The sequence below is a fragment of the Pelodiscus sinensis genome, chromosome 28 (genome assembly GCF_052426305.1).
Source record: "Pelodiscus sinensis isolate ZL-2025 chromosome 28, ASM5242630v1, whole genome shotgun sequence".
Taxonomy (NCBI): Eukaryota; Metazoa; Chordata; order Testudines; family Trionychidae; genus Pelodiscus; species Pelodiscus sinensis.
In genome coordinates this window covers 915,792-940,159 of record NC_143079.1, presented here as the reverse complement: position 1 = coordinate 940,159, position 24,368 = coordinate 915,792, and the positions used below count along the sequence as shown (strand labels likewise).

The following is a 24,368-nucleotide window of genomic DNA, read 5'->3' as shown; positions in this document are numbered from 1 at the left end:
AGATGGGTGTGGAGGGGAAAGATTGGAGAATTTGTAACGCTTTATGAAAACCCCAAGGGAATTTGTAGAGCAGGAATGGTTGCGCTGCCAAGGCACAGATGAGCTCAGTTCTAGAGACACAGAAAAATTAGCTCTTACGAGGAGGAGTCAGTCATAGTAATACACAATTTTAAAGCCAGATGCCAGAAGGGACAGTTAAGTCATCTAGACTCATCTCCCGCATCAGTACATACTAATGATAAGAGTATATAAGAAAAGGATGCTACATATGGGGTAAGGGGGTTATGGAGCCTCAGAAGCTGATGGAGAGGGGCTTATCTCAGAAGAGAGCGTGATCTGACACACAGCTTTCTAGGTACTACTATATGATAAGGCACTCTGGCATTATCATTGCACTTGGGTTTATTCTGATGATATAATTGTTGCAATAATAGATTTGTGGGAACTATGAAGAAGCTGATTGAGTAGAAATCAGATTCTTGCCCTCAACATTTGATAGCATGTCCAGGAAAACCAGCATGTTGTGAAAGGCTTTCCTTTTCAGGAAATAGCTCAGTGGTTCCCAAACGTCTGTATTGCTGATCCCCGTCACACAGCAAGCCTCTGAGCCCTTATAAATTAAAAACACTTTTAAAGAATGTAACACCATTACAAAAACTGGAGGTGAAGCGGGATTTGGGGGTGGAGGCTGATAGCTCACAACCCCCCGTGTAATAACCTCAGGGGGTCACAACCTCCAGTTTGAGAGCCTCTGGAAAGTATCCTGGGATGGGTTCAGTCACAGATCCGTTCCCTTGTGAGTGCTGCTTGCTGTGTTGCAGTACCACTGAGCCAACCTTCCTGCCCTTGTGGGTGACCCGCAACCCTCCCTCCAGCCTCTTCCAGCACTAGCACAGAGAAGGGGGTCACAGCCCGCAGCAGTATAATACAGCTGCTGCTATTAGCGCCACTCCGGGAAGGTGTAGTTAAAGGGACTTGCCTTAGCACTCATGTGCATGGGACAGAAACCCAGAGAAATCCATCTCGCTCTGTATGAAGTTTTATACAGGGTAAGCACATGTTCACCCCATTTCTTAAGTAAAGAGAGATATGCACTGCTGCTCCTCCCAACCCCCGCCCCTCCATAACAATTATTTACACTGGGTTTATTAATAAACAAAGGTGTTTTTATTAATTATAAAAGTAGGATTTAAGTGGTTATAAGCAACAACCCACAGAGCAAAGTAAGTTACTAAGCAAAATAAAACAAATGCACCAGCTCAGTTTAATACACCAAGAAGCTTGGTATATATAATACCTAAGAGTAATTCTAGGAATCTTCTTTCACAGATGGGAAAGCCTCTATTCTGGGCCTCATTCTTAATGTTCTGTTCCAGTTATTTCCAGCAGACATCTTAGCTGGTAAACAGGGGAGTCCTTGAGACTGGCAGCTAGGCCTTTAGGGCAGGGGCAGGCAAAATACGACCTGCAGGTTGGATCTGGCCTGCCACTGTCCTATGACCCGGTAGGAGCCTCAGGCAGGCTCCCTCCCTTCTGCACCCTCACACGTTGCTCAAAGTGGCTGGCTGTGGAAGCCATGTGTGTCTCTGTGCGCCACATGCCCCCCCGCAGCCGGCCACTTTGAGCAGTGTGCGGGGGCACGAGAGGTAGGCAGCCTGCCCTGGGGTTCTGTTGAGCTGCTGGCCAGGAGCAGCCTAGGTAAGCGCCTCCCCACCAGAGACTGCACCTGGCACCCCATCCTCTCCTTCCTCCCAGTTCTTTGCCCACTCCTGACCACTGCTCAAGTCAGAAACCAAACCCTCTGTACCAATACTCTTTGCCAGACCTTGCACCCCAATACCCTGACCCAGGTCACAACCCCCTCCTTCACCCAAACTCCTTCCTTCCCAGATCCCATAACTCCTCTTGTACCCCAATTGCCTATCCCGAGCTCCCCAACCTCCATCCCAGACCACCTCCTCCTCCAATATCATGAAAGAGTGCAATTCTTGAGCACTTTACCATATTCGTGGAGTAAAAAATTATTGTCCACCTTTGCTCTAGGGGTTCCCCTCTTAGGGGCTGTGCAGAAAATGGGAAGGCTTTGTTTGCTGGCCAGCCTTTCCCCTCCCTGTGGAAAAATACTAAATTGATGATGGACACCTATATCAGGTGATCTAAACACGTGGTCTTGTGGGGACTCAGCCCCTCCTATGGGCAGGCCCACAGGAAAACCAAACTCATTTGCAGATCATTGTCCTTGTCCATGAACAGTGTTCCCTCTAAGCTATGGGCAAAATGCCCAGAACCTCTGACTGGGTGGGCTGATTAATCATCCGTGAATCTGTGCAGTCTCGCAGCTTAGAGGGAACACTGTCCATGAGCCCCCAAGTTTCTGAAATTCACTTACTGGACCTCACTTAGTATGTGTGTACAGTAATTCCTCATTTAACACTATAGATGCGTTTCTGAAAATGTTCCTGCTAAACGAAAACTTGCTATGCGGGGTCAATTTTTCCATTAAAAATAATGGAAAAGGTGGGGGTTGCGTTTCAGGTGGTGATGGCAGAGTCAATTTTTTTGTTGGTGCTGGGTCGTCAATGTCAACATTAGATATTTAGCAACACAAGTCGCTGCGGTTTGTTAAAACACAAAGATAAACATGTGAGTGAGCGGAGGAGAGCTGTCACCATGTGTATTCATCTGCTGATGCGTATTACCACTGTTTTCACCAACTTATACCGCTGCACGAAGTAGTCCGTCACTTGATTATTTTCGTGTTATTTCGGGGACGGTTGTGTTATTCGAAAAATGTTCTCCCCCCAAAAAATTGTGCTATTGTGAAAATGTGTTAAGCGGGCATGTGTTAAATGAGTAATTACTGTATTACTAAAACGGGTTTACACTTCACATTTGTAACTTCAAATACAGGAATGAAATGTGCACACAAATGGGAAAATCATATTCGGTAGATTACAGCTTTCCAAATGATTCCTTACAGGAAATATTTTGCATAAAACATTTTCCAGTTATGCATATTAATAAACATATTTTCATAAAGCATATGGACAGCCCTTTCACAAGTCCCTTGTCAGACTCTATGATGAGAGTTACCCGGCACCTTTAACAAGAAGTAGTAATGGCCTATGCTTAGTCTGGAGGTAACTTGGGGGCATTTAAACCTTCCAAACTGCAAGGCATGTGCCAAATTCCCCCATCCCCTAGCCTCATTGGTACTGCTCCCCCAAATATAGAAGTTAAAATATGACTATGTTGGTAAACCTCATAATTTGGCATGATTTCCATACATAGTGAAGATCCCTTCCCACTGAGGCCTTATCACAGCCTTCTCTTCGTGCCATCTGATGAAGTGGGTTTTACCCACAAAAGCTCATGAGTCTATATATTTTGGTTAATCTCTAAAGTGCCACAGAACCACTCATTGTTTTTAACTCAGCTACCCCTGGAGATTTCTCTTCATGTGTCACTCACAAGGTTCTGTTGGGTGTGGTTTTCAGATCTGAGGCTGGTGATGTAGCTTCTGATGAAAGGGTACCTGGATCAAAGAGAGAAACTGTTTCTGTAGAAGTTTAACAAAAAGGTGAGACATAGCATCCTGGCTGCTGGTTGAGAAGGAAATGGAAGTTGCTTGGGAAATACTGACAGATACAGGCTATCAGCCACTGGTGTAGCTCTACTTCCAGGTTAAAAATAAAGTTATTTGTTAAGACAAATGAGTAGCTACATGGAAAAAAGCAGCTAAAATATTCTGCAGTGCAATAAAACACATCTCAGAAAATCAGTTAAGAAGTTTAAGAACAAATATTGGAAAGTCTGAAAATGCCCAACTAGGGTCACTCAGGCTAGGACTACACTACAGCTTTTTCAGATTTCTTTTTCGGAAGAGGCTTTTCCGAAATTTGGCCTGTATACACAGGGTCAAATTTTGGAAAATCCCCCTCTTTCGGAAGATCCCTTCTTCCTCGGGGAATGAGGCAGACAAGGCTTCTGAAACAGCACGTTTGCACATCCGCAAAAAAAAACTGGAAGAGCAAATGCCTTCCCTGGACGTGGCAGAGTTTTTCCAGGATGCCTCTGGCATCCTGGAAAAATCCTGCAGTGTAGACGTACCCACAAAGACAAGGGCTCAGGGCTAAAATTTCTAATGACAAAGACAAGCATCATCTTTCAGATAGTTGTATACACTAGAAAGAAGCAAAACAAAAAACAAGCATAAGGGCCCACTCCAGTGTTCCCTGTAATCTGTATGCTTGGGCGGTTGTCCATGAGAGATTCTGCCCCGCTGATTAGCAAAGCACCCACAGCCGCCATCATGTGTTTCTACTGGCGGGGCACAGTGTCACATGCCCTGGTGCAGATAATAACATTTACTCTGCATATGGGCAAAAAAAAATTAGAGGGAACATTGACCCAGTCATAGTTTTCTTCTTGTGTAGTTGCCTTCACCTTTATTAAACTGCGGCACTGGTGAGTGAAATATGGATGAGATACTTTTGTACAGCAGCTTACAAGCTTCTTCTCAAGACTGTGGCTACCTAGCTGGTTTCACATCTCTGCACAATGCTTTGTTGCTACCAGAGAGGCATCCTTTTACAATCTTGACTTCAAATGTTTATACACAAAGATATGCCAGTTCTGTGTTTAATACCCCATTATCTTTTGTGGCACATGCATACTTAAAAAAGACTTTTTGTGGTTCATGATCTAGCAAAGTGTGTATGTCTGCTTTTGTGGGTTGTCTAGTTAGTCAGAGTTTGGACAACTACGATGCTGTAAGAAATAAAGGCTTATCTTCATGGGACACTGATGGGACAAATCAGGATATTAGAGATAGATGATTTCAAAACTTGTAGTTTTACCTTAACTTCCTGGCCTTCCAGGGTGTGTTTTTAGGGGAGGTATTTTATATGCTTAACCATTCAGATAATTGATACAAATTAACCTGTACTCCAACTTGACTGCAGTTTTTGTCCATGTATCTCTTTTGGTGTTTTGAGTCATGCCATAGGAGCTTTTGGGTCCACTGGAATCCCTGTGAGACTAGGAAATCTGTCGGCATCTGCAGGGCTTTGGCATCCTACTACCATGTATTCATGGGTACCGGCATTCTTTGAGGAGTTTAGAAGTAACCCTGTGCAGAGAATCACTACTCACTTTCCCAGGGGCTGACAAACCTAAGCAAATCAGGTCTGGCACAGGAAACTTTGGGCTTAATATTTTTCTTCAGTCAGTTTTATGCTGTTCAAAGATGCCAGAATCGTAAGACTGAAGTCCTCTGTGTGGACAAAGAATGAGTACAGAGCATAGGAGCTTCACACAGCCCCCCTAGAAAAGCATAACCTGTGCTTATCTGCTGGGCTGGACCTTCTCAGTAGTGCCCAGAGCAGTCTGTGAGACTCAAACAGATGCACCGTAGCCCTGAGTGAGCCTTGGCATCAGGAGATCCCGAGGCACTGGGATATCACACTATTTCTCCTAGCACGGTCCAAGATTATTGCACACAGATTATTTCACGGAGACTGCACAGGGAGTTCTACCTTTCCCTGGAAATAAAATAAAGGCAGCTCGTTTTTGCCTGCCTGGGCATGGTTGTCTCCTGCAATTGGTAAAATGATGAGGAGTTTGGAACGGGAGCCATATGAAGAGAGATTAAAAAGACTGGGACTTTTCCGCTTAAAAAAGAGGAGACTAAGACAGATACGACAGAGATCTATAAAATCATGAGTGGTATGGAAAAAGTGACACAGGAAAAGTTATTTATTTGTTCCCATAACACATGATCTAGGGGGTCACCTTAATACGAAATTAATACGTACCAGATTTAAAACAAAGGAAGTTTTCCTTTATGCAACAAACAGTCAACCCATGGAACTCCTTGCCAGAGGTGGTTCTGAAGACCAGGACTTAAACAGGGTTCAAAAAAGAACTTGGTAAATTCATGGAGGTTAGGTCCATCAACGTTTATTAACCAGGACAGATAGAAATGGTGCCCTTAGCCTCTTGGTCAGAAGCTGGGAATGGGCAACGGGGAGGGATCAGTTCACTTGATGATTCCCTGCTCTGTTCATTCCCTCTGAGGCACCTCCTGGCATTGGCCACTGTGGGCAGACAGGACGCTGGGCTAGATGAACCTTTGATCTGTCCCAGGATGGCCGTTCTGATGTTCTTATGGTAAGTCCCTAGCTTTTTGCAAATACCTCATTTTTTGATCGTGGGTGACTATGGAAGCTGCTAGTCCAAAGGGCTTTCTAACATTTATTGCACATTGTCCCTGATTATTTATTTCTGGGCCACAGCCCAGAGCCCAAGAGTCTGAAAGAAGTTCTCGGGGCCATCTCTGGGGAAGTGCCTTATCTGCTAGTCTCCATTTCCTAGCTGATTGTTATCCTTGTACAGGCTGTTGTACTGAATCACACTTTAAAGGTCATGTCTTGTGTCTCATGGTGAGGTCATGAACTGCGCCATCTACATATCTGATGTGAAGCAGCAGAAAGGAGACTCCATGGCCTCAAAGACTGGATGCAAATCTAGCTCTGCTGCTTAGAGTATCTCACTGTAATTCAGCAATCCCAGATGTATCTCTCTCTTGTGGGAGTGTCACAGAGTGGCTAGACTGAACATGATGGGTCAGAGGCTGGTTCCAGCTGGACTTCCTATGCATGGGGAGGAATCGACGTATTACTTAAATAAGGGTGTGTTATAAACTGAGAATTCCTGAAAAAAGGAAGCTGTTCAGGGTCTTCTGCTGGGACATAACTTCTGCTTTTTACTTTAAATGCCCTATGAAGCCAGCCAGGATAGGGATCCATGCCCTGGACCAAGGGGATTACAAGACATAGCAAAATGAAGCGGTGATTTAAATAATCGCCGCTTCATTTACATCAAAATGGCCGCTGCGGTGTGCCGACGATCAGCTGATTGGCACAGCGGGGCAGTCTAGACACGGCGCGGTCGACAAGGGAAGCATACCAGAGCAGTCGACAAAGGCGTCCCTTGTCAACCACGCCGCGTCTAGACTGCCCCGCTGTGCCGATCAGCTGATCGTCGGCACACCACAGCGGCCATTTTGATGTAAATGAAGCGGTGATTATTTAAATCAACGCTTCATTTCGCTATGTCTAGTAAACTCATCTACATGGTTTCGTTGACGGAGCCATGTCGTCTAGACACACCCTTAGTGTTCAGGAGAATGAACCAGGGGCTGGACCCCTGCTGTGCTAATGGGCTGGGGGAGGAGCAGAAGGTGGCAAGGGGCTGGGACACCACAGAGGTGGGGCTGGTCTGACTACCCAGGTAGAGTCGTGCCTGGCAGTGGGAGTAGAGTTGCCAGGTGTCCGGTTCTTGGGCTCTCTGCCCGGTAAAATAATCCAGAAAATACAGAACATGTGCAATGTCCGGTATTTCCTGGTTTTCCGGCTGGGCGCCGGACAGAAGCCTGGCGGGGGCGGGGAAAGTGACTGGGAGGCGGGTCGTGATTGGTGCTGGGAGCCCTGGTTGCGTGTGAGGAGGAGGGGCAGCCTGGTCCGTGCTCCTGTGCGCTGGACAAGCGTGTGGTGGAGCCGCAGCCAGACTGAGTCACACGGGATGGGAGCGCCCTGAGATCTGCACAGCCTGGGTCAGTCCTGCTCCCTGCCGACTGATTCGCTCCCCCGCCCCTTCCTGGCTGGCCAGTTGGTTGATTCTCCCCCGGTCTTCCCCAGCCAGTCCCCCTGCCACTGACCAGCCCTGCTTCCTGTCAGCCCCCCATCTCCACCGGCCAGCCCCCTGCCGTTCAGCTCTGCCTCCTGCTGGCCAGTTCCTGCTCTGGATCTTCCCCAGCCAGCCCCACTGCACCCTCTGCCAGCCCTGCTTCCAGCAGCCAGCTCCCCTCCTCCTCCTCCTCCTGAGCTCCCCCGGCCAGCTCCGCCCCCGCCAGCTGCTTCCCCCCAATATCCCGCTCCCCCCCCATCAGCTCTGCTTCCCGGGCCCCCCCCCACTCCTGTCCCCCCCCTTCCTCCTAGTCAGCACCTCCCCCCTCCCCCCCATGAAGTGTGTCCGGTATTTTTTTTTATGACTACCTGGTAACCCTAAGTGGGAGCACCTCACTCTCCTGTCTATAGACACAGTAGCTACAACCCTTCGCTGCAGTCCTGGGGAGTTGCTAGACAAGCAGTTCAGGCTGCAGCCTCTCAGAGGAATCAGGCCCTTGCATGCTAGTATCTAGTAATCACTCTTACAAGAGGGGTGGGGAGAAGGGCAGCTTCTCCGAGTCTCTCCTTTCTGTGCACTTGGGGACTAACTCCCTGTTGCCCTCTGGCCAGAGGCATTATCCCACCTTGTTTCCACAAGTCCTGCCAAGTGTCTGCTGGAGCCAAGCGTGTCAGAGCCCATCATTTCACCTGCCACCTGCCATGAGGTCAGCTAATAAGAGAAATTCTTAGGATTCTTGCAGCCGGATTCATCCTGTACTCATCTCCTCCAGGCCCAGCCTGCCTCCCTTGGTGATTAGCTGCGGAGGGTCTTGGTAAGTTGTTCTGTGAATGATTAACAGGAGCATGCCAGAAATTCTCCTCCTTATCTCCCTGCTGGTAGTCCTGGGCAGGGTACTCTATACCCAGGGACCACCTAGTGACCAAGCCTGCCACAGTTTCACACCCACGCTTTCGACAGCTGGAGGGTGTGCATGTGTCAGAGAGAAATCAGTCTCCCATGGCCTCAAGACTAAGACTTGAAATGCACAGGAGGCGCTAGGACCTGGCCTCCAGAGTCCTGACCCCTTTCACCTTAAGCCTGACAGCATTAGACAAACATGTCTACATAACACTGAGCAGTCCTGACCAGTCCATGCCGCAACATTCTGCTTCAGAAATCAAAGTTACAAATAGGATTTAGCCACTGTTTCTAAAATAGTGCAAGAGATGGTGTATCCTTGCCCTCTCCTCCCACCCTGGATACAGGGTGTCTTTGCCAGGCCATCCCATGCTGAGCGAGGTTAACCCTGCTTTCCAGGTTAAGTTGTACCTGATCATTTTATAGTATAGACAAGCCTCACAGGTCTAGTTATGTAAAATAGGTCAGAGGTGCATAATCTACATTTTGGGGCTGGCACACCTCAGAATTCTTACTACAAAACCATGTCTGAGGTGGTCACATCTGATGCATGACTAGGGAGACTCAGAAGGTGAAGACAATATTGACTCCCAGAGTCTAGCATTGTTTATTGTCTTTAGATCTCCCTCTTCCCAGGGAATTTATATGCTTATTTAGAAGTAGATGCTTCTCCTAGTAACTGAGAATAAGCTCTGACTCATTAATTCCTTCTCTTTTTCAGAATCTCTTCAGTTTCTGGCTTGTGTTGCCCTGTTTAGGCTCCTGTCCAGTCCTGATTGTCCATTCTCTGTTTCGCCTTGTTTTTCTCTCCCATTTTAGTTTCTCTTTCTTTTGCTCCCCCTGACATTCTATAATCAGAGCTTTACACTGCTGTGTCCTGTTCCTCTTGGGTGGCAGCAGTTCTCCTTGCCCATCAGATTAGCAGCTCCTTCTGCTACTGGTCTCATTTTTCTGCCCCTGGTCTCAGAGAGCAGTTAGTTTCCTCCAACTAAGTTGAGCATTTTATCTTTTGTATCTACAGCCAGGGCTGTGTTGCAGTGCATAGCTTCTTTCTGAGCAGACTTGTTCTGACATGTTTTGTTGTTGAATTCCAAAAACAAGAACAAAGTTTAATTCACAACAGTTACTGCAAAAGCTGGCAGGAGCTAAATGGGTGATACCCCAGTGCATGGATGGTGAGTGAAGGTAGAGCTGGAGGAGGTAAGCTCTCAGCCCTGCTCCAGGCTCCATCCCTTTTACCCAGGCCTCACTCCCACCAGAGCAAAGCTGCTCCCCAGCGCCTGTGGGCAGCACGCAGCCCCAGCCACCCACCCCCAACACTATGGGACGGGAGGAGAGCACGCAGCCCCGGACTCCCTGGCCCCAGAGCATGGGGAGGGCGGATGCTCAGGGGCAGCAACAGTCCACCCCCAGTATTCCTACAGTAGGCATTCTGGTGGGGTCAAGCTGGCGGTTTGGGACGGCAATGCCACCTGCTACCTCTGCCCCCGTCACGCAGAGCTGAGTTCTCTGTAGGGCCACATGGGGCAGTTTCACTGCCTCTTTTTGGGGCTAGGATCAGAGCTGCCCCAGAGCTGAGCAGGGTTTCTACGGGCTGCCCCTTTAGCTGGTTTCTTTCTACTCTCTGTGCACATCAAGTTTGTTTGGTTTTCCCTGTGCACTTTGGCTTGTTCTTGGCAGTGATGCAGCTCCTTAGTTATGTACCACACAGACCTCTCTTCCTCACCTCTTCAGCTCAGCACAGCCTGCCCCTGTTACTGAGTGGATGGTAAGTCTGCCAACGTAGGAAGTGCAACAGGGCACTTATCTCAACTGCCGTAAGAAACAACACGCAGAGATGAGGGATGGACCAGCTGTTTCCCAAACACACAATAAACAGGTTCTAACATTTTAGCTAATTTCCCAGCTTCAGCTCACCTCTGTCTTTGTGTGGTAACTGTTGTCTTTCACATTCCCTGTCCCTGGCGTACACCCCTTCTGCCAATCAGATAACTCCAACATCAGCCATGATGACGAAGAGAGCGGCTGAGACAAAACACTGTGTGTTAGGTTTCTTTCAGGAAAGGACGTTTTGTGATTAAAGAAATGCAGATTTCCAAGATTAATGTGCCAATAACTAATGAATCTCTGTGCGTCTGAGAGTTGCATCATGGAGTGGTAACAAGCCATTGGGAGTTACAGAAAGACTCATGCATGCTGGGGTGAGAGAGCTTCACTTTTATCAGTGACTGTCAGGCTAGGTAAGGACCAGTCAAAGCACATTTAGGCTGTGTCTACACTGGGAAGGTTTGGCGACAAAAGTGAAAACCAGTCAAACTTTTTTCTGCCTCCCATTGTCAACATCCCATGGCCACATTTCTAACATTGTCAGCAGATAGACGGAGCTGGGTCCTTTTTGCTCAGGGAGAGCTTTGCTCAAAAGCCTTTCCATGCTGCAATACCCTTGCTTCCCTACTTGTCCCTTCTCTGGCAGCTCTGGTAAAACGCCCACCTTGCTGTGCATTATGACCAATGCCGGCCGGAGCCATTCTTCGTGCCCTGGGCAGACATTATAATTGTGCCCGGGGCCCCGCCCCTGCCCCCGGCTGGCCTGGCAGCACCGCGCGGTGCCCCTTACAATCACATGCCCTGGGCTAGGGCCCGGTCTGCCCATAGCTTGGGCCGGCTCTGATTACGACCTTGCATATTTTCAGTTTCCTTTATAGAAATTTCCTTTGTATTATGCTGTTTCTTGTCAGCTGACAGGGCCCATTGCCCAGTGTTGTGTGTTCTTTAAAGAGGCTTTTGTAATACATACAAACAAGGGGGCCATGTTCCTGTTGATACTGGAACCTTAAGTGTGAATTTCCTGACTCCTGTTCAAGTGAAATGTGAATCTTAAATTTGCAAAGGTCTGACCCTGAGATGTGCTGGGCCCAGTGGGCCCTCACTGCCTTCCATAAAGAGTGTCTCTCAGAACCTTCTCTGGTTGGGACGGAGTATTTTGGGTCTGTGGAATGTATCCATTCTCAGTAAAGAACCTGTGTGTCTACACGTTCACATCCCTAGTGTCCAGAAGGGAACAACATATCAGGCTATTAAAAGGCGCTTTGGACAAGGGTCATACCAGATTGCTGAAATGTCTGGTAAATAATTAGTAAATCTTACACTCCTTGGGGAATTTCCAGCCCATTGTATGTCAGAGGAAATGCAAAGTTACAGTAATGTGCTCTCTCCTGAGCCTGCAGGTTGGACCCATCCCTCCTGAGAAAATCCACTCTGCCACTTCCATCCCCGTAGACATATTTTCCCATTAATATCTTAGGCATTTGCACTTTCACTCTAGGTGTTGATCGGGTAGCTGGCTCCTAGGCTGTACCTCAAATGGCATTGGTACCATTTGGAATTCACTATCTCCTTGGACAGCAGAAGCTGACAATGGAGAAGATTATCCTACTTGGCGAGCACAAGCCAAAGAGATGATGGAAGACAATGAGATTTCTGACAAAGTTAAAAGAAGCCCACTTGTAACTGACAGCAGGCAGATTTGAATCTGGGATCTCAGGAGCTTAGGGTGTGTCTAGACTACATGCCTCCGTCGACGGAGGCATGTAGATTAGCCAGATCGGCAGAGGGAAATGAAGCCGCGATTAAAATAATTGCAGCTTCATTTAAATTTAAATGGCTGCCCCGCTCTGCCGATCAGCTGTTTGTTGGCAGATCGGGGCAGTCTGGACGCGCCGCGCCGACAAAGAAGCCTTTCTTGATCGGCACAGGTAAACCTGGTTTCACGAGGCATACCTGTGCCGATCAAGAAAGGCTTCTTTGTCGGCGCGTCGCGTCCAGACTGCCCCGATCTGCCGACAAACAGCTGATCGGCAGAGCGGGGCAGCCATTTAAATTTAAATGAAGCCGCGATTATTTTAATCGCGGCTTCATTTCCCTCTGCCGATCTGGCTAATCTACATGCCTCCGTCGACGGAGGCATGTAGTTTAGACATACCCTTAGTGTCTACAATTTGAGCTATAAAACCACCGGGCTCTCGGCTTAGGTTGTAGAGCGCCCTTGTTCTTCACTCTTGCTGTAAGTGGTCTAAGAACCACTATGGGACAGTGAACCTTACTAAGTGTGGGGGTTATACCTGCTTCTGATCTAGATCAGGTTGAGCCTGACCCATTTGGTGAACTTGGAGATCCCACGTGTGGGCCTATTCCTGAGAACGTGGGGCTACTGCTGTGCTTTAAGATTTAATGTGGATGCTGCCAAGGCAATGATAACAGCTGGTTCAAATTGCTTCAGATCAGAATGTTCAATGCTAGACCCTTCCATCCACTAACAGTCAGTGGAAACAAGATGTGGAGAAATTGGAGAGGGTCCAGAGAAGAGGAAGAAAAATGATTAAAAGTCTAGAGAACATGACCTAGGAGGGAAGACTGAAAGAATTGGGCTTGTTTAGTTTAGAAAAGAGAAGGCTGAGAGGGAACATGAGAGCAGTTTTCAAGTATCTAAAAGGGTGTTACAAGGAGGAGGGAGAAAAATTGTTCTCCTTGAGCTCTGATGATAGGTCAAGAAGCAAGGGGCTTAAATTGCAGTAAGGGAGGTTTAGGTTGGACATTAGGAAAAAGTTCCTACCTGTCAGGGTGGCTAAACACTGGAATAAATTGCCCAGGGGGGTTGTGGAATCTCCACCACTGGAGATATTTATGAGCAGGTTAGACAGACACCTGTCAGGGATGATTTAGATAGTGTTTAGTCCTGCCTGAGGGCAGGGGACTGGCTCTTGAGGTCCCTTCCAATTCTATGATTCTATGAATAGTAATCTAGGGTATGTCTACACTGCCACCCTAGTTCAAACTAGAGTGGCTAATGTAGGCATTCAAAGTTGCAAATGAAGCCCGGGATTTAAATATCCCGGGCTTCATCTGCATCTTGCCAGGCATCGCCATTTTTAAATCCCCCTTAGTGCGGACTCCGTGCCCGCGGCTACACACGGCATGGAGTAGGTAGTTCGAATTAGAGAGCCTAATTAGCCTAATTAGGCTATCTAATTCGAACTGCCGTTACTCCTCGGGGAACGAGGGGGAGGTGGAGGTGGAGGACAACTGGAGGCTGGAGGATCAGTGTTGGGGTGAAGGGAAACGGTGCAGGGGGGCAGCTGGAGCTCATAGGCAACTGGGCTGCCTCACAGGAGCAAGTGGCGCAAACAGCCATTTGGGCTCCGTGCTCCCCATGCAGGAGGAAGAGAAAAGAAAGAGAGAGTGAGAGGCAGGAGGAGGAGGAGAAGAGAGAATGAGAGGTAGCAAGGGGAGAAGAGAAAGAGAGTGAGAGGCAAGAGGGGAAGAAGAGAAAGAGAGACGGAGAGAGAGGCAGGAGACAGAGGAGAGCTGAGAGAGAGAGGGGGGAGGCAGTAGGAGGAGGGGGGAGAAAGAGAGATGGAGTGAGAGACTGGTGGCTCAGGAGAGAAGACTGAGATAGAAAGGGAATAGTATGTGGAGGACAGACCTGAAAATCCCGTTTTATGATGGGCTAATTGGCTAGTTGCAGAATACCCAACGCAAAAATTCACTGGCTCATTGGAGGCTCTCCACAATCTAACCAGTGACTCTGTTCACTGGCTGGAGAGCATGGACGTCCAACTTTGATGAAGAAATACAGTGTTGACCACGGCATTCGAAAGAAGAAGACTGCCATAGAGATTCTATGAAACATTTTGGTTCATTTAAGTTTTTTACTTCATTTGATTCTACATTTTCTTTCATGTATAGTGCCACTCCTCCACCAGGTGACCTGCTCTGTCCTTCCGATATATTTTGTACCCTGGTATGACTGTCCCATTGATTGTCCTCATTCCACCAAGTTTCCAGGATGCCTATTATATCAATATCCTCCTTTAAAATGATGCACTCTAGTTCATCACCTTATTATTTAGACTTCTAGCATTTGTGTATAAGCACTTTAAACATTTGTCACTCTTTGTCTGCCATTTCCTGATGTGTTCTTCTGATCTGAGCCATACTTCCATCTTCTGTTCCTGACTAGAACACAGAGAATCTCTATTAACAGCCCCTCCCCTAAGCGATGTCTCTGTCTGATCCATGTGCTCTTCTGCACCGTCAGCTTCCCCCCAGCCCTTAGTTTAAAAACTGTTCTACAAACTTTTTAATGTTAAGTGCCAGCAATCTGGTTCCATTTAGGTTTTGGGGGAGCCCATCCTTCCTGTATAGGCTCCCCCTATCCCAAAAGTTTCCCCAGTTCCTAATAAATCTAAACCCCTCCTCTCTACACCATCATCTCATCCAGGCATTGAGACTCTGAAGCTGGGCCTGCTCAGTATGATCTGTGGTACCCAGGCCTCCAGTTCAGTAGGGCCTGATGCTGCATAAGCAGCGTCCCGGGGAAGAGCCAGTCCCACCCCCTGCCCCGCGGGGCGGCGGAGCGAGGCTTGTTCGGGGCGAGCGCTCGGTGCGGGCCGGGCTCTCGCCGCAGCGCTGCGAGCTGCCGCCTGCCCCGCGGACCCAGAACGCGCCGAGGGCGCCGGGGCGGGGCCAGGCACGTGACGCATCGCGGGCCCGGGGAGCCGGAGCCTGCTGCCGCCAGGGGCGCGCGCGGCCTGTTCCCGGGGCCGCCGAGCCGGAAGCGCCGGGCAGCCCCAGACCCGCAGCATGAGCCGGGCCCCGCTGCAGAGCCCGGCCTGCGGGCCCTGGGAGATGAAGGAGCGGCTCGGCACGGGCGGCTTCGGCAACGTCCTCCGGTGGCACAACAAGGTACCGCGCCCGCCGGGCCCCCCCGGCCCCCCCCGGGCCGCCCCTGGCATCCCCGGCCCCCCCCGCGCCGCCCCCCCGGCCCCCCCCCCCCCCCGCGCCGCCCCTGGCATCCCCGCCCCCCCCCCCGCGCCGCCCCCGGCCCCCCCCCGCGCCGCCCCTGGCATCCCCGCCCCCCCCCCCGCCGCCCCCGCCCCCCCCCGGCCCCCCCCCCGCGCCGCCCCCCCCGGCCCCCCCCCCCCGCCGCCCCTGGCATCCCCGGCCCCCCCCCCCGCGCCGCCCCCGGCCCTCCCCCCCCCCGGCCCCCCGCCCGCGCCGCCCCTGGCATCCCCGCCCCCCCCCCGCGCCGCCCCCGGCCCCCCCCGGCATCCCCGGCCCCCCGCCCGGGCCGCCCCCGGCATCCCCGGCCCCCCCCCCCCCCCCCCCGCGCCGCCCCTGGCACCCCCCCTCGCCTCTCACCGCCCGCCCGGCCTGTCCCCTCTGCCTGCAGGAGAGCGGCGAGCAGATCGCGATCAAACAGTGTCGGCAGGAGCTGAGCCTGCGGAACCGCGAGCGGTGGTGTCTGGAGATACAGATCATGAAGAGGTGAGCCTGCCCCGGCCCGCAGTCTGAGTGCGGGGGGCGGGGGGCGGGAGAGCCGCTCTCAAGCACTCGGAAGTGGAAGTCTGACTCCAGGGACTGCTCCCCAGACGGGATCTGTTCTGCTAGGAGTCGGTGCTGCCGCCTTTTATTTACCCCCTTCTGTTTGTTTCATTGGAAATAAAGATGAGTAATTTGCTGCTGCTTCTGCAGAGACAGTGGGAAAACAAAGGTGCTTATGCTATTGTGATGGGGCATGATCAGAGAAGTCCCCCTCATATAGGTCCCCATGTGCTGATCATGCCACTGATGCCCCCTCTTGCTCTCTGGGGCTCCCCACCACCCTGTCCTGCTGGGCCAAATCCTCCCGTCTCCTTCCGACAAGGCAAAGAGTTGGGGTAACTGCTCCCCTGCAGAAGAATGCAGACACTGAACCACTTCAGCTCTGGGAGGACTCAATTCTGCAACTCAGCATCCAAGAAACTACCACTCCAAAAGGGATCAAAACTCCGAATAGAGCTGTCTTCCTGAGTGTAAAAGTTTTACACAAGGAAAGCTTAGTCTGCAGAAGCGAAGAGCAAGGGGGGATTTGATAGCAGCCTTCAACTTCCTGAAGGGAGGTTCCAAAGAGTAGTGATGGATGACAGAACAAGGAGCAATGGCCTCCAGTTACAATGTGGGAGGTCTAGGTGGGATATTAAAAAATTAATGGAGATTGCCTATCTCCTAGAACTGGAAGGGAGGTCATTGAGTCCAGTCCCCTACCTTCACAGCAGGACCAAGTACCATCACTGATGACTATTTGCCCCAAATCCTTACATGGCCTCTACAAGGATTGAACTCACAACCCTGGGTTTAGCAGGCCGATGCTCAAACCACCAAGCTATCCCTCCCCAAAGCTGGGAAAAACTATTTCCCTAGGAGGGTGGTGAAGCATTGGAATGGGCTCCCTAGGGAGGTGGTGGAATCTCCATCTCTAGTGGTTTTTAAGTCTTGGCTTGACAAAGCCCTGGCTGGGTTGATTTAGTTGGGATTGAGCTTGCCTTGGGCAGGGAGCTGGTCTTGATGACCTCCTGAGGTCTCTTCCAGCTCTAGGATTCTGTGAAAGCTCACAAGGATGTTAACCCTCTTTATTCAATGAGAGAGAGAGAGAGATACACATAGTGGTTTGCTCCCCCCAAGTAGCAATTATTTACACTGGGCCTGATAATAAAAAAACACTTTTGTTTACATGCTACTTTCTGTACTTAATAAGTGGCTGCAAGTGAAAACATATCAAAGTAAGTTACTAAATTAAAATGAAAAGTCTCAGAGGGGCAGCCCTATTAGTCTGTAACTTTAAAATTGAGTAATCCTGTGGCATTTTAGAGACTAACAAAAAATACACAGTATCATGAGCTTTCATGGGCAAAACCCCCTTCATCAGATGAATAAAAAGCATACAGCTAGTTCTAATCTGCTAAGAAACTTGTTACATGCAACTTCTTACCCATGCGTAATGCAGGAAAGGCCTTCCCAAAACTGCCTACACTCTCCAGCCACCCAGGAAGTTTGGGGCTGGGGCTTCCTGTGGACAGGGGCTTCTCTGGATGAGAGCAGCTCCTGTCCACGGTAAGGATGTTAAAGACTAGTTGATTATCCGATAAGCATTTGCTTATCGGATAGTTAGTTGACTAGTTGATCCCCCCCCCCTTGCTTCCGCAGCAAAAGGGAGGAGGGAAGAGGGGGTGCTTCAAGGGGCAGCACCTCACAGTTGATCCCTGGCTGACCTTGGGTTCTGGGGAAGTGCCGGATGGAACCCTTGGTCAGCTGGGGATTTCCCAGCTGACCCTGGGCTCTGCATGGCATTTCAAATCAGCAGCATGGAGCCCAGGGTCAGCGGGGGACCCCAGACTCCATGCTGCACTGCTGCTTTGAAATGCACAGGGGCCCCCTCTGGGGACTCTTGTACATTTCAAAGTAGGAATGCAGAAGTGCCTGTTGACTAGTTGATAGAAATTCGATTGACTACTCGACCAGTAAATTAACCGCAATTTGACATCCTTAGTCCATGGTGGGCCCCCTGTGGGACTGGAGCGGGGGGGGGGGGGGGGGGGGAGTGTGCCAGACCCCACCGGTTAACCAGGTAATCTTTCAGATAAGAACGGCCACACTGGGTCAGACCAAAGGTCCATCCAGCCCAGTATCCTGTCTGCCGACAGTGGCCAATGCCAGGTGTCCCAGAGGGAGTGAACTGAACAGATAATGATCAAACCACGTCTCTCCTGCCAGCCATCTCCATCCTCTGACAAACAGAGGCTAGGGACACTATTCCTTACCCCAGTGGTCCCCAACCATTGGAGGTTGCCGGGCGCCAGGGGGCGTGGCCATTTGCCCGCCGGGCGCCAGAGGGCGGGGACACTTGCGCGCCTGGGAGCGGAGCCCCCCCATAGCTGCGTGCCTGGGGGCGGCGCCCCCTCCAAGTGCCGCCTGCCCAGAGCGCGGGCAGCCAATCCGCGGCGCTCCCGGGGCCGGCACTCACCGTGCGCCCGGGGCCGGCTCCGGCACCATGCATGTGCCACGTGCCCAGGGCCAGGCCAGCTCCGAGCACTTGGCGGGCGCACACAAATGCCCCTGCGGGTGCCATGGTGCCTGTGGGCACCAAGTTGGAAATCACAGCCTTACCCAAATTGCTATGGATCACTACCTGTTCAGTTCTCTCCCCCTGGGACACCTGACATTGGCCACTGTGGGCAGACAAGATACTGGGCTGGATGGACCTTCGGTTAAATTAAATTAGTCCAAACAACGGGGATTACTAATCTAATTGAAGGACTTTGTTAAGAGAATGATGGGAATGGGGTGTGCTGAATGCAGGTCACATGTCTGGGGAAAGAATGACACTCTCACTCCTTCTCTGAGGCAAAGTCGTATAATTTACATCCAGGTCAGCTTTGTCCCAGAGCTGAGTGTGGGACCTGTGACTGTGCCTGGTGGTTGGGGCTGCATTTGGCCCCAAGAGCCTGGGTCGGGTGCAGGCACCTTGTGCCTTTCTGTGTGTTCATGTGCTGTCTTCTGCAAGTGTCCCGCACTTGCTCTGAAAGCTCCATCATTGCAAGTTACATGACTTTGCTGCGTACCCAGTTATGAGGCTCTCTTATCCCACTGTGTATGTTCCTGCTGAATCAGTCCCAAAGACACCCAGCGAGCTGAATTCAGCCCTATCTGCTCATGAGGCTAGGAGCAGGCTGCACGTCCAAGTTTGGCTGCTCAGAGAGAGAGAGCAAAGAAACCAATAGCTAGAAGATTAGCAGAACTAAGCCCCTGTTCTGGGTGGGGAGAGTGGGTGGAGCAGGTGAAGGAAACTTGAAGTGCCTTGGTTCCGTGTCTGAAGGGTTAATGTCCCAGTGGGACCTCCCTTAGTACCTGTGTGTGTGTAAGATTGGAAAGCTCCCGTCTGGATGAGCACTTCGCAGGATGCTGGCCTAGGGGTCATCTCTGGGAGGAGGCTTTGATGAGTTGGTTCCAGTGATCTCATATACTTCCCTCATTTCCTTTCCTCAGACTGAATCATCCCAACGTGGTGGCTGCCCGGGAGGTCCCTGAAGGGATGCAGAACCTGGCACCCACTGACTTGCCGCTGCTGGCCATGGAATACTGCCAGGGTGGAGACCTTCGCAAGGTGAGGCACTGGGCTGTGATCCTGGCAGTGCAGGGACAGCTACTGGGGGAAGTGCAGGGCTGCCTCTCAAGAGGCTTGGTGGGTGATTCAGTGGGATTTCTCCAGCTGCTTCCACATGCTGCTGCCACCTAATGTTGAACAGGATCTGTGCCTGCTTGCGCCTTCTCTCAGGAAGTGGCTGGGTTGATCCCAGGTGCGTTTTTCATCTTCTTTCAAGATTTTTATTAGGCACTTTCCATTTCCGCTGGCGGTGAGCAAAGGTGTGTGTGTCTATGGGATGCACATGCAGAGAGCCAGGGATGTGTAACAGATGGACAACAGGAAGTGACTATGGCTCAGAACATCCCAGGGCAGGCCAGGCCAGTGGGCGAACCTCTGCCCAGCAGTGATAAGCTCCCATCTGTCAGCAGGAAAAAGAACTTGTGTTTGGTTTTGCTCTGATGTTGTTTTTCTAACTTTTGCTAAAAGCCCAAATGTAGATAATGTCCAAAGCACATGGCTGCAATTAGGAAGATGGGTCCTTGGCTGGCTGAGTCAACTGCTGCTGGATGCAGGGGAGGAGGCTCTTCCTCCTGGAGGAGCTGGTGGAGATGATGGCAGCAATTGCCCAATCTGTGACGAGGGAAATGGGATTGAAGTGTTAGTGTTTAAGGGCCTGATCCTGCAGGCACACTTGTGAGTAACGCTGCAGAATCTGCAGAGCTACTCACATCCACGAGCATTTTCAGGGTTGGGGCCCAAACCCGGGACCGGGGCACAGAGGAGACAGTTTGATAGTTACACTCTGTTTTGATTTTCCGCAGTACTTGAACCAGTTTGAGAACTGTTGTGGCTTGCGGGAGGGGGCCATTCGTATCCTGCTCTCTGACATCGGTAAGTGAATACAAGAATGGCCACACTGAGCCCATCAAGCTCAGTATCCTGTTTTCCAGCAGTGGTTGGTGGTAGATGCCTTGGAAAGAGTGACTAGAACAGGGTAGCTATCCAGACCGGGTGATTGGCAGAAAGACGTTTAGGGACACCCAGAGCAGGGGGTTGCATTTTTGACCATATTGGCTGATAGCCATTGCTGGACCCATCCTTCTTTAATGTGTCTTAACCCTCTTTTTGAACATATTTATAGTTTTGGACTTTACAGCATCCCCTGCATTGTGTCAAGAAATACTTCCATATGTATGCTGCCTGTTAATTTCATTGGCTGATCCCTGGGTCTTATGTAATGAGAAGGAGTAAATAACACTGCCCTTTTTGTTTTCTTTGCCCCGTTTGTGATTTTATACACTGTTGTCATATCCCCAAGCCATCTTTTTGCCAAGCTGAACAGTCCCAGTGTTTTTAAGGTCTGGGCATACCAGGGATTTTATATTGTGGTGTTACGTTTTCTATCTTCCTATCTATCTCTTTCCTAATTCTCTTTGTTTTTTCAACTGCTGTTGCAGATATTGCAGAGAACTGTCCATGATGACTCCAAGATTTCTTTCTTGAGTGATAACTAATTTAGATCTCAAGTATCAGAGGGGGAGCCGTGTTAGTCTGAATCTGCAAAAGCGACGAGGAGTCTTGTGGCACCTTAGAGACTAACCGAAGTGTTGGAGCATAAGCTTTCGTGGGCAAAGACCCACTTTGTCAGATGCATGTATCTGATGAAGTGGGTCTTTGCCCACGAAAGCTTATGCTCCAACACTTCGGTTAGTTTATAAGGTGCCGCAGGACTCCTCGCCGCTATTACTTTGTACGTGTAGCTGGGATTATGTCTCCTCTTTGCATTGATCAACACTGAACTTCAGTTGTTATTTTTGTTGTTCAGTTTTGTGAGATTCCTTTGCAGATCTTTGCAGCCAGCTTTGGATTTAACTATCTTGAGTAGTTTTGGATTGTTGATCATTTATTAGTATGCTGAACTGGCCCCCCTTCCTTCAGAGCCCCCAACGATTTACCTGTCTCCACTATGAAAACTGGCCATTTTTTTTCTTCTGTCCTGTAGCCAATCATAGAATACTAGGACTGGAAGGGACCTCGAGAGTCATCGAGTCCAGTCCCCTGCCCTCATGGCAGGACCAAATACTGTCTAGACCATCCCTGATAGACATTTATCTAACCTGCTCTTAAGAGATGGGGATTAGTCTCAGGACTATCCTTTGCTTAGAGCCTTGAGGGATATTGTCAAAGGCTCTCTGAAAGTGGAAGTTCACTATTCCCTGAATCACCTTTGTCCACATTTGTTGACATCCTCAAAGATTTCTAATGGATTGATGAGGCATGATTTCCCTTTAGAAAAGCCATGTTGACTCTTCCCAACAAATCTTGTTAATCTAAGAGTCTGAAAATTCTGTTTACCGGTTTGCCTGGTACTGAATTTAGGCTTACTGGCTTGCAACTGCCTGGAGCCTGTTTTAAAAGCCATCAGTTCATTAGTTATCTGCCAGTCTTCTGGTAAGGACACTGATTAAAGAAGTAGGTTATATACCATAGTTTGTAGTTCTGCAGTTTTGTTTTTGAGTTTCTTTAGAACTTTTGGGTGAATGCCATCTCATCCTGGAGACTTATTACTGTTTAATGTATCAGTTAGTTCCAGAACTTTTTCTACTGACAACTCTATCTGGGACAGTTCCTCGGATTTGTTTCCTGAAAAGAATAGCTCAGATGTGGGAATCCCCCTCCTAGGAATCTCAGTTACATCACCTGCAGTGAAAACTGTTGCAAAAAATGTATTTAGCTTCTCAGTGAACATGTCTTCCTTGAGTACTCCTTCAGTACCTCGATTGCCTAGTGGTCCCAATAACTTTTTGGCAGGCTTCTTGCTTCTGATGTACGTACAGAGGAATTTGTTAATGTCTTTTGCTAGTTGCTCTTCAAATTCTTTTTGAGTCTTCCTAATGCTTCTTGATGGCAGCAGGACCTGCTGCTGTCCCAGCCTGGGAAAGGAGCCATTTCAGTTCCTTTCTACCTGGGGGAAGGAGATCAGTGACCCTGGATGTCTGCACTTTATATTGGGACTTCATAGCATTTTCCTTCCTGCCTTGCTCTGTGAGCCTCCCCAGAAGGGAAATGGCCTCTCTGACTTGTCTCTTTGACGCTGGGATGTGGAAAGTAACATACTTCCTTTCCCAGCAAAAGCCTGCTCAAGGGATTTCCTGGGAGGCACCAGACAGGATGAGCAAGTTCCAGCTTGTGCTTCTTCCAGGGATTCCCTGTTGCAGCCCATCATCAGGGCCAGGGTGGGCCCCTCCCCTCTGCAGTGACTTACATCATCCATGTGGCATCTGAGACGGATGGGAACGCAGACTGACATGACAGCACCTGCTGTGGGCCGTGCGCTTTGAACAGGCCCCTTTCCCCAAACATAGAGCATTAGGTGAAGCATGGAAGGTGCCATCTCCAGGGTAGCCAGGCTCCCATCTCCAGGGAACACTCCAGGTTAGAATGGAGACCTTGGTATGCTCTGGAAGCATATGGGAGCCAGTGCAGTAACAGTGCCCAAGTGCCCTCTGTTCTTGCTGGCTCACGCAGTGTCAGTCGCAGGAGCGAAGCCGCAGTGGCAGCGTTAATGCATGATTAGTCGGTAGCTTTGTGGGAAAGTGGCTTGTTGCCTCGGGGGATTTCTGATGTTAGATTCCGGAGATGATTGGCATGAAGTGAGTTGTTTGTGGCTCTCGTGTAGGTGTCTTTCAGGGGAAGGAGCCTGTTGAACTGGTGCAGGCTTGGAGGATGAGCAGACTGTTCTTCCTGGAGGCACTGAAGCTGAGCAGGATCTGTTCCTGCCCCTCATTTTGAGCACCTCTGGCCCAGGGACTTCTTCTCTTTGCCTCCCTGAGCACATTCTTGGCCCAAGGCGAGGCTGAGGACTGGCAACCACTGCAGGGGTGTCATGCTGAGCGCACAGGTAGTGATGGGAGCAGCCCCAGGTCTGATGATCCCAGACCCTGACCCTGGTTAGCTAGAAATGTTTCTTAGTGGCCCGTCTGAACCTCTGGCATATGCCCTGCTAGGAATTAGTCAGTGTCTTAAGGGTAAAAGTCACTCCTGGGGTTTCCCTGTGGTCAGGGCTGGGTAGACTGATGCGTGTAGGGGAGGCTGGGGCACTGGGTTCTATTCTGTGCTCTGTGACTTGAGGAAGTGGGAAGTGAGTCCCTTTGAGTCAGTGCCAGGAAATGCTGCTGCAGACTATGGAAATGCCACCAGCCCTTTCCTTGCAAGCCGCTGGAGTGAGCTGTGTCCCCACCTAATGGCTGCAGGGTTTTACTTAGGGATTGGCGTGGCCGAGCATGAAAAATGCTGGCTTTGGTCCCAGTTCTCCATGCAGCCTTGGTTCTTCTTGGCACAAAAAGTAGAGAGGTGGCTCTGCTCTACGTCTTTGTGCCTCTCCGGCTTCTGGGATGCTCGTGTGGGCTCAGCATCGCTGGAGATATCAGTGCACCAGACAGGCCTGCGTCTCTAGCCAGGCCTTCTGATCTTGGGGGCTGAGAGCCAGGACAGCGCAGATGCCTGTTTGTGGCAGAAGTGTTCTCTGGTTGGGAGAACAGCAGCCAGTCCAAGGACGGAGACCTGGCACGATGCAGACCTGGCCTGACATGGTGGCCACTGGCTTATGACTGATCTTGTTAGGACAGACGAGCATTCTCTCTAAGCCCTCCTCCCACCTGGCTGCTTCATTTCCTACCTGCTGCAGCAGGAGCTCTCCTAGGTATCTGCCTCATGGCGGGGATGCCAGGAGGAGTTAGGCAGGGGTCAGTGAAGGTTTGCTATGGCGTGGATGGACCTTTCAAGTCAGCAAAGAGAGCCACTGCCAGTAGAACAA

At 50.2% G+C, this 24,368-nt stretch overlaps 1 protein-coding gene and 2 long non-coding RNA genes across 3 annotated transcripts in view; 2 read left to right on the top strand and 1 right to left on the bottom strand.

Annotated features, from left to right (window-relative positions):
• Nucleotides 1–874: 874 nt before the first annotated feature.
• LOC142823998 (uncharacterized) lies at nt 875–15,929 on the bottom strand. The gene is made up of 3 exons (XR_012899059.2): nt 15,790–15,929; nt 10,507–10,614; nt 875–3,535 (listed from the first exon to the last, which is right to left on the bottom strand). It is a non-coding gene; the product is annotated as an uncharacterized LOC142823998 (long non-coding RNA).
• On the top strand, nt 4,526–10,024 carry LOC142823999 (uncharacterized). The gene is made up of 3 exons (XR_012899060.2): nt 4,526–6,171; nt 8,301–8,503; nt 9,311–10,024. It is a non-coding gene; the product is annotated as an uncharacterized LOC142823999 (long non-coding RNA).
• IKBKB (inhibitor of nuclear factor kappa B kinase subunit beta) overlaps nt 15,092–24,368 on the top strand; it is a 33,852-nt gene continuing 24,575 nt past the window's right edge. Inside the window, exons 1-4 of the mRNA XM_075915718.2 lie at nt 15,092–15,333; nt 15,821–15,915; nt 19,453–19,570; nt 20,374–20,443. Coding sequence (XP_075771833.2) covers nt 15,232–15,333; nt 15,821–15,915; nt 19,453–19,570; nt 20,374–20,443 — 385 coding nt within the window. The 5' untranslated portion in view covers nt 15,092–15,231. The remainder of the gene's footprint in view (nt 15,334–15,820; nt 15,916–19,452; nt 19,571–20,373; nt 20,444–24,368) is intronic.